The sequence below is a fragment of the Anas platyrhynchos genome, chromosome 13 (assembly GCF_047663525.1).
Source record: "Anas platyrhynchos isolate ZD024472 breed Pekin duck chromosome 13, IASCAAS_PekinDuck_T2T, whole genome shotgun sequence".
Taxonomy (NCBI): Eukaryota; Metazoa; Chordata; class Aves; order Anseriformes; family Anatidae; genus Anas; species Anas platyrhynchos.
Genome location: NC_092599.1, coordinates 8335524 through 8348365, shown reverse-complemented (window position 1 = coordinate 8348365; position 12842 = coordinate 8335524). Strand labels below are relative to the sequence as shown.

Here is a 12842-nt window from a genome sequence, read left to right as displayed (position 1 = left end):
TAAAAAGTAGATAACAATCTAATTAGTGTCCCATTCTTCGAAATGCAGCACTCAACTCCACTTTTGGTGGAGTAGCTTAATAGTAATAAAAAAACAATGTAGGTAAAATTGAATGTCTGTTTTACCAGAACATCTGCAGGAACCACCACGTTCTTTCTGAAGGTAACCTCCTGGTGTGATATATCTCCCTGAAGGTTTACATTTTATTGAGCACAGATTTGGGGTCCTTTTATAACACTGGATTAATCTTAATAATTCAAGCACTTGTAGAAGAGTCCTCTTTTTAGCAGAAACTTTCCGAACTGTTCTTTGTAGGCATATAGTCAATATCATCTGTTGTCAAGAAATTTAAATGCATGCACCCCACACCATCCCCCCTCAATTAATGACTTCTGCAAAAATTCAGCAGCTGAGTCATTAATTTATTGGCTTCTGAGACAGCAAGCAAACTGCTATTACTCACCAGTAGGACCACACCTGGGAAGTCATAAACAGGACTAGATCCAACTTACAGAGACAACCAGTAAAAAGCATGGGAATCAAGTTCAACTAATGCAACTTTCATTTTTACTAGTAAAACTTCTAAACATTGAATATTATGAAGCTGCTTCTTAAATATCCCAATTTTATCTTTGTGTGTTCTACTCTGTAAAGAGGTAACTGCCACACTATAGAAAATTACGAACATTCAGAATTGAAAGGCACTAAATTCTGATAATAAGTATTTATGAAGGATGTTCAGAATTACACTGAAGTTTTAGAGACAAGCATATTTCCTTCATGTAACCTGTACCACTTAAAGAAACTCAGTAAGCTTTTTAATAACAAATAAATCAAACCCAGACTTGGTTTGGCCCTTTGGTGGGTTGTGATTTTGTTGTGCTTTTTTTAAAGAAATCTCATTAAATTTTAAGTTTAATGTTGCACACAGAAAAAACAGGCGTTATAAAATACAACGATGCACAAAGAACACATCGCACCAAACAAATTCAACACTTATTTGATAAATTACTGATGTAATGGAAAAAGACAAGAATGAACATAATTTGTTAAGACCTTCTTTAAAGCATCCGTCTTCTCCTAGAGCTTATGGAAATAACAAAGCAACAAAAATATTCAGCCCTGTATGAATAAATGAAACGTAAGCGCAGAGAATCCATAGTAAGGCAAACAAGATGTTTAAGCTACTATTGAAAAAAAAGAGAGACATTATGGATAATACAGGGCAGTGCAAGTTCCACACAAAAGTAATTAATCATAACGCACAAAATAAAAACACTGCTCGCATAGCACTAAATTCTTTGTGAATAATAAGCTTGCATTTCAGAATAACCGTAATACTAGAGTTTGAGCAGTAGAAGTCAACAACAGTTTTGTTTCAGACTTAAGAGATCAATATTTGGGCCAGTGAATAGTAAACATTACTGATTTGTTTAAAGCTGTTTATATACACACATTCCGTACACAAATCAGATGACAAAGTTGAAAAGTGGCATTATTTTTTACTTTGTAAGAAAGTCAAAATTACCAACATGTAGAATTATATGAACAAATGTAATTAACATAAATGAAGCTGCAGTCACACCAAAGAATGACATTTGTAAAACTAAGTAATTCTATTTACTGCACATTCACAAAAGGATTCGCGTGACAGATGACAAAATGAATATGAGAGGATTATACATTGTAACTATGAAATTGCAAATCCTATAAAGTACGTACACAGTTGTAATATGCAAGACAAGAGGATAATCCTAGTCTCACCCTTAAGTTATAAGAGTTGACCCAAACCATTGTTTCCTCTATCACTCCTACATCCTCCAGTTTTCCCCAAACGTAAAAATATTAACTTGGTCAGTAATAAAGTCATGTGAAACTGCAAGCATACAACTCAAAGGCTATGAAACTAAAAATATTTGATTATCATTACAGCCTTAGTTTCACACACTCTTCTCACATATTAGTCAAGACTATAATACCAGCTAAAATAGCTGGTTACAAACAGCATGTTTTGAAGAGATTTAATTAGAACTTGCATCAGAAGTGCTATACTTGGAAACATAACAGCTCACGTTAAATGAAACTAAAAACATTTTTGCCCAAATGGTACTAAGTGATCGTACAATGCTTGGGGGGAAATACACAAGCTGAAAAAAATGCAACTGAAGGTTTCGTAGTAAGTAGCAGATTTGACAAGTGAACTAAATTCAGCTTTTAGGAGTACTCCACACCTAGCACTCAAAGGGAAAAAGCAACGCGTGTGCAGAATTTCTTTTCAGCACATAGAATGTAACTTTTAAAGACAGGAACGGTTCTCTGCTGTCATTCAAAGATTTAAGACTACTCAGAATATCTAAAAATGCATTTGAGGGGAAATATGAAAGCAGGTTATGAAATCAAGGCACCTACTATTTTTTGGAGATAACACACATCCTGCCCTGAGGAAAAAGGTTAAGTATTTCATGCACTTTTTCCATTAGACATTTCTATGACTCAATTTAAAATTAAGTAGCCAAGATCTTAGCACATGTTCTGGAATGTCTTATTTGAATCACCAACATCCAGTATTTGAAAATAAATTACTCTGAAACCTGCTTACAGATGACATATTGTGTGCAATTATTCTTTGAATTCAATTTTGTATTCTCCTCTTGTTAAGAACGTTATCATTTAAGATTTTTAATACATTAAACCCCAGAAAAATAATTTAAACTGTTTTTTAAAAGCAACTGCAAGTTTCGCCCGAACGTCTCAGAGCTCACACAACAGTGCTTTTTCCTTCCTTTCTCCACCTTGATTTTACTCATTTCTTAAGTGATTTATTAAGAACTTGCAAAATGAATCTGCACCTCAGACATGTGTCTTCTTTACAAGAACCCCATTGTCTTTGCTTTAGCCACTTTATTGTAATTTAGGCTACCTGGGGTTCAGCTACAGTTCTTTATTAACTGATGTAAAAGGAGCAGATTGATCACTTGGACAAAGTGTAGGAAGCACCTAAAATTACGTGAAGCGTTATCACCCCAAATACCACGTTAAATTCAAGGGGCTGGCCAGACTCTGTGATTCTAACATCACCAAGCTGCTGCAATGACGGGGTGTGCTTTGCTGGGGAGCGAGGATGCGTTAAATCTGCCTCAGCCCACTGCATTTGTCAGAAAGCGAGCTTCCTCTCCCGGCGGTCAAAAGCAAGCAGGGCAGGAGAGGAGAGGCTGCGGGCTGCCACCGCCGGCACCCAGCGCACGGCTGTCTCCACAGACAGTGAGGGGAGATGCCCAGCACGTAGACGCCATGCCAAGGGCTTCCCAAGGGGCTCCCCGAGCATCCCGCCTGAGGGAAGAGGAGGAGGGCGGGCAGCCGAGCGCTGAGGGGACGGGGACAGGGAGAGGCGAGGGCGGCAGCAGCCACCTCAGGGAGCCCGGGGCCGAAAGGGAAGGCTCTGCCCGCTCCAGCAGCAGCAGCAGCAGCAGCCGCCGCCTCCTCCCCGCTGGAAGCAGCGCAAGGAAGGTGAGGGAAGAAAATTGACACAAAATGGAGACTTACGCTCCCCCTCCTACAACACATGCGCAGGGCCGGCAGTGAGAGGCCGGGGAGGCGGGCTGGGCGCTCAGCGAATGGCGGCCCGCGGGGGTAAAGCAGGAGGGGGGTGAAGCAGCGTGCATGCGTGCTCGGGGCGCGCCGCGCTGTAACGGCCGCTGCCTCAGCAGCCCGCGGGCGCTGCCGCCTTTCCCTCACCTGAGGAGAAGGGCGGTGGCCGCCACCCTCAGCCTGCCCCAGGGGCAGCCTCTAACTGGGGACTGGAAAGCTGTGCCTGAAGCAGCTGGTGTAAAGTCTTAAAAAGTGTGCGGACACAGCTCTGAGCGCTCACGTTGCAAGCAGGGAAAAGCAGTGTCGTGGTGTGTGTCTTGTGTTTGTAAGGCACCTGCTTTTGGCTCGCGCTGGAGACAGGTTATATCACATCGGAACACTGTCGTCAACTTTCACAGCTTCAGTTACTAGTTTCTCAATAGTGAGGCAGTGATGTCCCTATTGAATTCTGTTGGTACATTTGTGGCCACCATTGCTCCTGGGCAGTGTACCAGAGCCACAGAAGGCAGCCTGCAGCAAGAGGCACCCTCTAGAGCAGGCCGTACGGTGCCACAGTTGGCTTCTGCCGTGAAGGAGTTCTCCCTCCACCTTTTTCCTAAAGGGATAGACCCTGGTTAGTAGCTTGCTTCAGTTCACTTGGACAGGGTTTTTTAGTGAAGACAAGGCCGTATAATATAAAGGAAGGTTTGTAGGAAAATTTGCTTTCAGCCTGGTATCTAAGAAAGCTCTCTTTCCTACAATGATACTCTTACATATATACATTGTAGACGGATGAAGATGCTGTACGTTACTGTCAAGGGACAATGCTTTAGGCAGTCAGATGTGCTGTTCTCAGGCCCAAAGCCTTTACCTTCCTACTCATTTCCTTTAGAATATAAAATAACTAATGGAAGACAAGTGGGATGTATTTGCTGGAGACAATACTGTATTAATCAACACTGCCACAATGACCAATATTCCAAGTATCAGCTTCTTCTTATACTTGCGTTGAAGACATTGTCACCTACCCATAAAGGTGATACCAAGTATCCTTATTACTTAATGCAAACAGTTAGTCAAGATTCCCCTTTGATGGCACTGCCATGGGGGATACCTCAGTATCTATACATCCAAACAGCAGAGTCCTCTACCGGATCCCCAAAATACAGAAATGATAGTATTAATTCCCCTGCTGTTACGTATTTTGCTAGCCCTTCATGAGCTGCACAGCAGCAACTCCCTTGCATCAACTGTCTGCAAATCTACCTTAGATATGCCCCTTTTATATTGCATATACCTGCCTTCTAGGATTATGCAACTAATAATATATAACTAATAATACTGGCAGCATTTCCTCATATACCCACCCCATTCTGAGAAACTTAGTAAGTACTTGTGTTGTTTACAGAAGCAAATATTGTGTATACAATTCCAGTAAGTAGTACAGTTAAAAGGTTTTGTCATTACAGTGTTGCTTTTCAATAATTCTCAGTGATTATCTTCTGCATTGACAGCCTGGATGGCACACAGACCTTTGATGAAATTACCAGGTTATTGTGAATTCTAATTTCTGTGTAGTAACTTTTGACTTGGGAAAGGTTACTCTGTACTTTCCAAGAGTCCTAGCGTGGGTTATCAGTGTTTCTAATGACATTACAGTTGTGCATTGATTTTATTACCTTGCACCAATTTGGAAGTTTACCTCATGTCTTACTGATCTCACTGAACTAAGTTAATATATAAAAATACAGCAGGCAAATAGCAGTGATTCTGTTTCCCCCAAATTGACTCAATTTGTAATCAAGAAACATAAAGACAGTGAAGTCAGTCTCTTCACTTCAACAGCTTAATCTGAATCACCTCACTGCCCTTAAGTTATTTGAATTTTGTGGTCATCCCACCCTGCAATGGTCTTAAGTTTCTCTTGATGACATTCTTTACTGCCATTAATTGTTAAGGAGACTGTATCATTGGTAAAAGCAAACACCATCAGACTTAACCTCTATGTAGATGATTTCACTGCCATCACCAGGTTGAACTCCATTCAAATAAAAGGATAGTGTGTGAGCTGATGGGCTCATCAACCCCAATGAAAATATGCTCATTTGTATGTCTGTATGTGTAGCTTCTCATTTTCTACTCAATATCTTAAAATAGTCAAAAAAACTTCTATCTTTTGAGGCCTGCAATCAGGTAAATGTAAACATTTAAGACTGTTTTGTTGTCCCAGGCATACACTTGTGATACTGTGAAAAAAAAAAATAAAAATAAAAATAAAAAAGAGAGAAAAAGAAAAAAGAAACAGTGTACTGAAGTATACGCTGAAAATAATTTAAACTTCAGTAAAGCAGCACATCAGAAAATCAGATTAAACACATCAGAAAGTTTTAAAACTAACAACAAAAAAAAAACCTGAATATTTTCAGCAATGTTGAAAACAAACTGTAAATCCTAATCTCTTCAAAGAGCTCTCGTCATAATTCTCCATTTCTACCACTGCAATCTCTGTCTGTAACCAGAGATTATGTGTTACATAAATACATGCAACTGCTAAAATATGTAAAAAGCAGATGAAGAGGTGGGTTACTGCTAAAGCAGAAGCTTTTGCTTACTAAAAAAGTAGCTTTAATATTCTGCTATCAACAGAAAAAAACAGATGCAAAACATAAGCAAAAGTGAGGTGTGTTTCTAGATAATCTGCTTCTAACATTCAGTGGAGCATGAAATCACCTCCTGAATAAAAAACAAGTTTTATACATGCTTTATACTTATGCAGAAACAAAACTTTTTCTCCCTCTAATCCTTAGCAGGAGCCTGGAATATCTTCTCCTTGTCAATCTCAGTTTCAGTAAATCAACTTCTTATAAAAGCTGTTTTACCTGCAAAGTAATACAGGAGGGTCTACCTGGTTCTGTGCTGCACAGAATTATTTTTCAGTGAATTCTGTGGTTTCCACTATGAAACTGCTTTTATCTTAAACCACAAGTCCTAGAGCTATGTTGTTATGTATCATGTATTTTCAAACAAACTTTCTTATGTCTTTTGTCTTGATATTTGTTGTGTATCCAAGAAGAAGGAACGTGGTAGTTCTGAAGAAGTAACAATGTCATTAGTAATTAAAATTAGTAAATCAAAATCTTGCAGTTTTGTCATCCTTTGTATAACAAAGTGATTCTACTAGGGCCTGTTTTTGTTGAGTTTGGAAATTTACAGTGTTTGTCTAGTTATTCTTTTTAAGTGAAATTATGTTATTCACCATCCTCAAATATCTGTGAGAAGAGACCGTGTATAGACATCTGAAAAGCAGTAAAGCATCACAGGACTTTTTATGAAGTTTATGGTTTTTTCTTCCTTGATACTCAAATATAAAAATATATTTTGTTGGTTTTGTTTAGATGGCATCCACAGAATATTCTGTGCTGGATTACAGATATTTTAAGGAGGTGGTCTTTAGGCATTAGGCATTAATACAGTATCACTCTGCTGGCTGTCTTATTGCTGTGATGCAGATTTGCTCTCCGTATTTTCTTGAAGCCAGAAAGTGTTATCCACTGGTCAACGCAACAGCTACTTCTTTAAGACTATTTGGCCATTTCTTCTAACTCCCTGCTAGTCATTTCTCTTTTACTCAAAAATGGGAGCAGTATTCATGTATTTGGCAGAGTAACAATGATACTGCATCTAACCAAAACAGCCCCTTCTGTGAAACCAGTCATTAATTCCTCTCTGGTAGCTTGTCATCACCAGATGTCTGCTGAGTTTATACCCTGTGCATTTCCCGTGACTGCACCCACAAGGCATCTACAAATGATTCTGTATTTTCAATAGGAGCACCACATCCTTTCATGAACTTGCCTCTTCAGTACCTCAGCAGCTGCAGCTGCTGACCACAGAACTGCAACCTCTCTTTAAGTTACATCTTTCACCCCTCTCTTGACGGAAAGGGTCTACAAACAGCGTAAGAATATAATGCCACTTTTATTTAAAGGTTAGAATTTCATCACTTAAGATTTCAGCAAGTGGGTTTTGTACAAAATGTAATGAGAAGTATTCTACATCCAACACAGAAAAACATTTCCAGGCTTATATCAACAAGTAGAGTACAAAATGTTTTTGTTTCTCATAAGAAATGCTGGCAATGAAGTATAACCCTGCCAATAATAAAGCATATCCGAAGGAGGACTCACAGTTATATCTAAGCATGAGGAGAAGCGTAGGCACATTTCCCTCCAGAAATCTGCACTCACTGAACATGATCACCAGCAGTAGATGCAATTAGCTATGTCCAATTTACATTTTGAGCACAAGGGACAAGCTTTCACAGCATGCATAATACTGTGAACACAACAAACTGTTTTTTTGTGAATACAATGCACAGTTTCTCAGTTCAATGGGAAACATTACAAAATATACATGCAAGGTATAATTACAGCATGCCACATATAAAATTTCAATAGGATAATTGAAACAACACTCATATCTCGAAAAAGAAACTGGTTTATTGATGCAGGGTCATAGACACATGTCATAGTATATAATACAGTAAATAAAATGTAAACACCAATTTTCAAATCAACTCAGCTGGATAACTTGAATTCAAATTTTAGGAACAACAAAAAAATGAATACCACAAAATAAGCTCTAAATTGCAATCACTCAGGTAACTGGTAAAGAAAAGGGGAAAAAATGTGGAATTGTTAATATTTTTCTAACTCATAAGAGGTCTTTCTTTCATTTTTTTTCTTGTTCTCTGTGGCCATTGAGGCTAGTAGGAAACCAGGCAGAAAACTTTGCCGCATAGCAGGGAGTCTAGTTTGTCATCACATGCAGTAGCAGCTGCCTGCATCAAGAATGAAGTTAATCAGTACAGACTAAATAAAGTATGTAATTCTTTAGATGGCTAACAGTGGATTTTGAATGAGCAAAGACCAATCCTTGCTTCCTGATACTTGGAAACTTCTCTTTCAAAAAGCCAATTTTGTAGTTTGAAACTAAAGAACAATGAAGTTCCTTAATGTATGATTGTTTTACACAAAACATCTGGATTTGGGTGAAAATATGTGATATTCATAATGAGCTGGCATGTGTCAGCGTTCAATTTTGAGAAGAAAGCACACCTCAGAAAACTAACTGGTTTGTGATTCCAAAGATCATACAAAAAACGGGGGAAAAAATTATTCACTAGCTTAAGAGAAAACCTATCAATTGTTCATACTATCAAATGACCTTACTAACTACATGACTGAGCCTATGTTGCAAATATGTACTACTGGAAAAGGACACATTGAGTGACCTAAATCATGGGTATATGGAGTATATATACTGCAGGCATGATGGTTCTTCAGAATACTACTTGCCTGAGTGGGCAGAGAGGCTAATCCAAAGAAAACAAATATGTGGTATCACAGATATGTGATTAATACCCTCAGTGACTGCTAACAGATGATGTATAGAAGATCAGTGTAAAAAGCAGAAAAAGAAACAGGTTTGTACAGAAAGAATTTAGTATTTACCTTACTCTTCTGGTAACAGTTCATGATCATTTCTTGAAAGCAACAGTGAAGATTTTCCATTTATTTCACAATTTAATTCTCTCTGCAAGGTTTGAAAAAGAAATAAAAATGTACATAGTGCCCGTGTAAGTCATGGGGCAACTGCAAATTTAAGCAAGATCATTTTAATACAAAACAAACTGGAACCTTATCACAAAAAGGAAAGCAAGGAAGCTCTCATATGCTACAGAAAACTCATTTAACCTTCAAAATCTGCTAGACAGTTTTGCAAGGAACCACAGCAACTAAAACACATATTAGGATAATTAAATATAGAAGTAAAGGCTGGGCAGCACATATGTTAACTTCAAAAAGCTGGTAAACAATAGATGGGAGTATTAATGCAGACTATTCATATTTTGATGCTATCCAGGGCATACACCAAAGTAGAGTACTTGTTGCAAAACTGAGGGAAAATTACTTTTGTTTTGGCACGTGGCATGATACGGCATGTCAAAAGAATTTAGATAATGTTTTCAAAATTTATAAAGTATATTATTAATGAAGTTCTGTACTTTACTAGGGAGGAAGAAACAAGAGGCAGAAAAATTGTAGGATACTGAGCACTTAAAGCAGCATAGGTAAGGATTATTACAATCTTTGCTGTTTTGCTCACTATCTCTAGTCTTCACACACAAGCCTTGTGTGAGGAATATGGCTCATATGGACTTTGATAAAATCTAATGTTTCTTGTATGGTTTCATCTTGACATGCTTTAAATTATCTTTTCCTCTTGAAGGTTCCAGAAGGTAAATTGGCTTATATCTCTGTTTTACATAGAAAAAATGCACAACATTTCTCTTGTAAACGTCTCACTGAAAGCGACAAAATTGATCACAGGGTTGTTTAAATTGGCTGGTGAACTAATGTCACAGGGCTACTTATTGGTACGGATTCACTTTCAGTACACTGTTTTTATTAAATTTCCATATGTCAGCTACACAATCTCATTTAAGGACATTTTTCTAAATAATGTAAAACTGATTTAAATCTTTTTTTTTTTTTTTTTTTTTAATCACGTTCATTGTCCTTTGAATCTGTAAGTCACTTGAAAAAGATTTATCCTGAGAACTGTATGACAAAATATTAGCAAACATATAATTCAGCCTTTGACAATTCTCAGTTCTTCTGAAAAAAATTCTGTGGTGAAAACAGCTGTACCAGCAGCTGCTTAAATGCAGTTTCAGTCATTTGACCACAGCACAGAAAACTCAGAAAGCTGGAGAATTTCCACTCCCCTAATAGCTTAAATGTTACATGTTTCCCTATTTTATTTTGCAATTTTAGTAGATAAGGGATATTCCAATATTTTTAGATTTCTTTTTCCTTTATTTCCTCTGGTAATTGATTTTTGTATGGGAGGAGGGGATTTGGAAACAACTGTAGGTTTTGCAAACTATATACGCACATATATACGTCTGTGAGCACCTATGCAGTCAACAAAGGTAAGATTCTAAAAAAAAAAAAAACACGAAGGTTTTAAACAGTACTAAAACACTATCTCATAGTCATTTTTATTATGGCTTGTTCTGACCTTTAAAGTCTTAAAGAACTTATATTATTACTGTAATTTTTGGTAAATGGGAATCATCAAACTACTCTTTCTCAAGATTGTTCTGAGCAGTTGGAAGATAGTTGTATCTATGGGGTGGATGGTGGGCACTAGGGAGTCTGCACAGTAGTACAGCCTCTTCTCATCATACTACTTGTACTAGATAAGACAATGTCAAACAGAGCAGTAACACTCCCCTTTCCATCGACAAAATTGTTTCTGTAATCTGCATCACAGGATCACTGCTGGGAGGGAAGAGTAAGCCTCCACACTAAAAGTACCACAGTGCAGACACACGATATGAGTACAAACTTAGTACAAGCTCAATTCTACAAGAGGAAGCTTAACATCTGGTGTCAGGATTATGATTCAGACATTAAGAAACTTGAGTTTGGTGCCATTCCTTAACCAGTACAAATCACTGATATGACTCACCTGGTAAATTATTTATTTGGCATCTATAATGAAACAGTCATCTTTCTCTAACTCCTGTTCAGGATGTGTAAGAATTATCACTTTAAGCATTAATTAACTGATTAATTGAACTCCAGCCCAACAGTCATTTGTTGAGTGGTTGCTTTGATATCACTTTGCTTTTGATTTGATTATTAAGATTTCAGTTAGTTTTAATTATATTAAAAATAGTTTATTGTTAATAATAGTTGTGGTAATATGTCGTGTAGGATATGCTTCTGTGTTTTAATAAGGCACATAAGACTGTCTTACATTTCCTTCAATAAGAAACCTGCGTAGTTCAAAATCAATGTTCTGTGACTAACAGAAGACCATGATGAGTTTTCTCTAATGTATTGTTTTCACATCCGGCATTAATCTGAGAATATAGTCTGAAAAAAAAAAAAAAAAAAAAAAAAAAAAAAAAAAAAAAAAGGTAGTGTTAGAAGCAGCATGGCCCTGTGCAAACAGTGAACTCCATAACAAAAACATAACAAAAATTTTCAGTACTCAATGTCTTGTCACACTGTTCCCACCCACACAACTCCTTTGGAACTCAAACTGGGATATCAGCAGACATTGTCCTTGCTGCCAAAGGTATATTGTTTTATGGATGATTTACAGTAATTAACCATAGCTGCCACTGTGCTCTGATCTTTGTCAGTACTCTTTGGCTGTGGATTCTGTGTGCTCCCTGGCAATTGTGCAGAAGTAAGACAAACCAAATGAAAATTAACATTACTAAAAATCCAATCTGCATAAATAAATCAAAAACTATATTGCTGAATTCAAGAGGAAGGACACAACATGTAAGGTTTAGATTCAGTCTTTTAGAAACCTCCCAAATGGATTCACTAGGAAGTCACTCACCTTCTAGAACACGGTGATTTAGTAGAGAAATTCACAAGTCTTTAATGTAAATTGTGCTTTTGCTTCATACATTTTGTGCCAAAAAAAAAAAAAAAAAAAAAAAGCAAAACTGCCTATCTTTCACAAGAAGCTTCTAAGCAATGCAAATTTAACATGGGATGGAAGTAGAGAATTACAGAGAAAAATGGTACTACTCAAGAAACAGATAGTACTTTTAAGATCACTTACTTGGCAAGACAGCAAGACTTGCTAGACTGGTTGCCAACAGAATGGCAACAAAAACATTCAGATGAATTTGAGTCTCACAAACATTAGGCCACATGGGAACTTCTAAATGCAATGTAGTATTCTGGCCTAAATAGGATTTGCAAAACACTTTTGTTGTTTTAGTAGAATCCTGTCCAGTCTGCCACTAGAAAAAATGGCTAAAAGCTATAGGCAGAATTTTAGCCTGAACTGGCATTCCACTCATGTAGTGAGCAAGCAGGCAAAAATCTTGTCCTAGCTGATATATTTTATGATTCCTGTAAGATGGTGAAGGATTCTCTATATTTCCCACTAAATCTCTAAAATGCACAGCTAGTTAGTCTTTACTTCAAAGAGAAGGAGCTTGCAGCTTGATCTGGTAACACCATAACATAACACATTGGGTAGCTGGGCAATAGGATTTAGAGAATCTCAACTTACTAAAAGACTATTTATTCTGTTTTGAAGCTAGTGTTCAAACGAGTGCATCCCTATCCTTGGGCACTGAGGAGGAATCATAACCAACTTCTTGTGCTGAAAAAGAAAGTCCCTGTGTTTTTTCTTGATGCCTACTTTCTCATGCCTACCTTCATTATGATCTT

The 12842-nt window shown here is 37.4% G+C and overlaps 1 protein-coding gene across 1 annotated transcript in view; it reads right to left on the bottom strand.

Moving 5' to 3' along the window:
* Positions 1–3677, bottom strand: part of FHIT (fragile histidine triad diadenosine triphosphatase) — a 565789-nt gene extending 562112 nt beyond the window's left edge. Inside the window, exon 1 of the mRNA XM_072044229.1 lies at positions 3544–3677. Within this exon, the coding sequence (XP_071900330.1) occupies positions 3544–3662 (119 nt within the window). The 5' untranslated portion in view covers positions 3663–3677. The remainder of the gene's footprint in view (positions 1–3543) is intronic.
* Positions 3678–12842: the final 9165 nt, after the last annotated feature.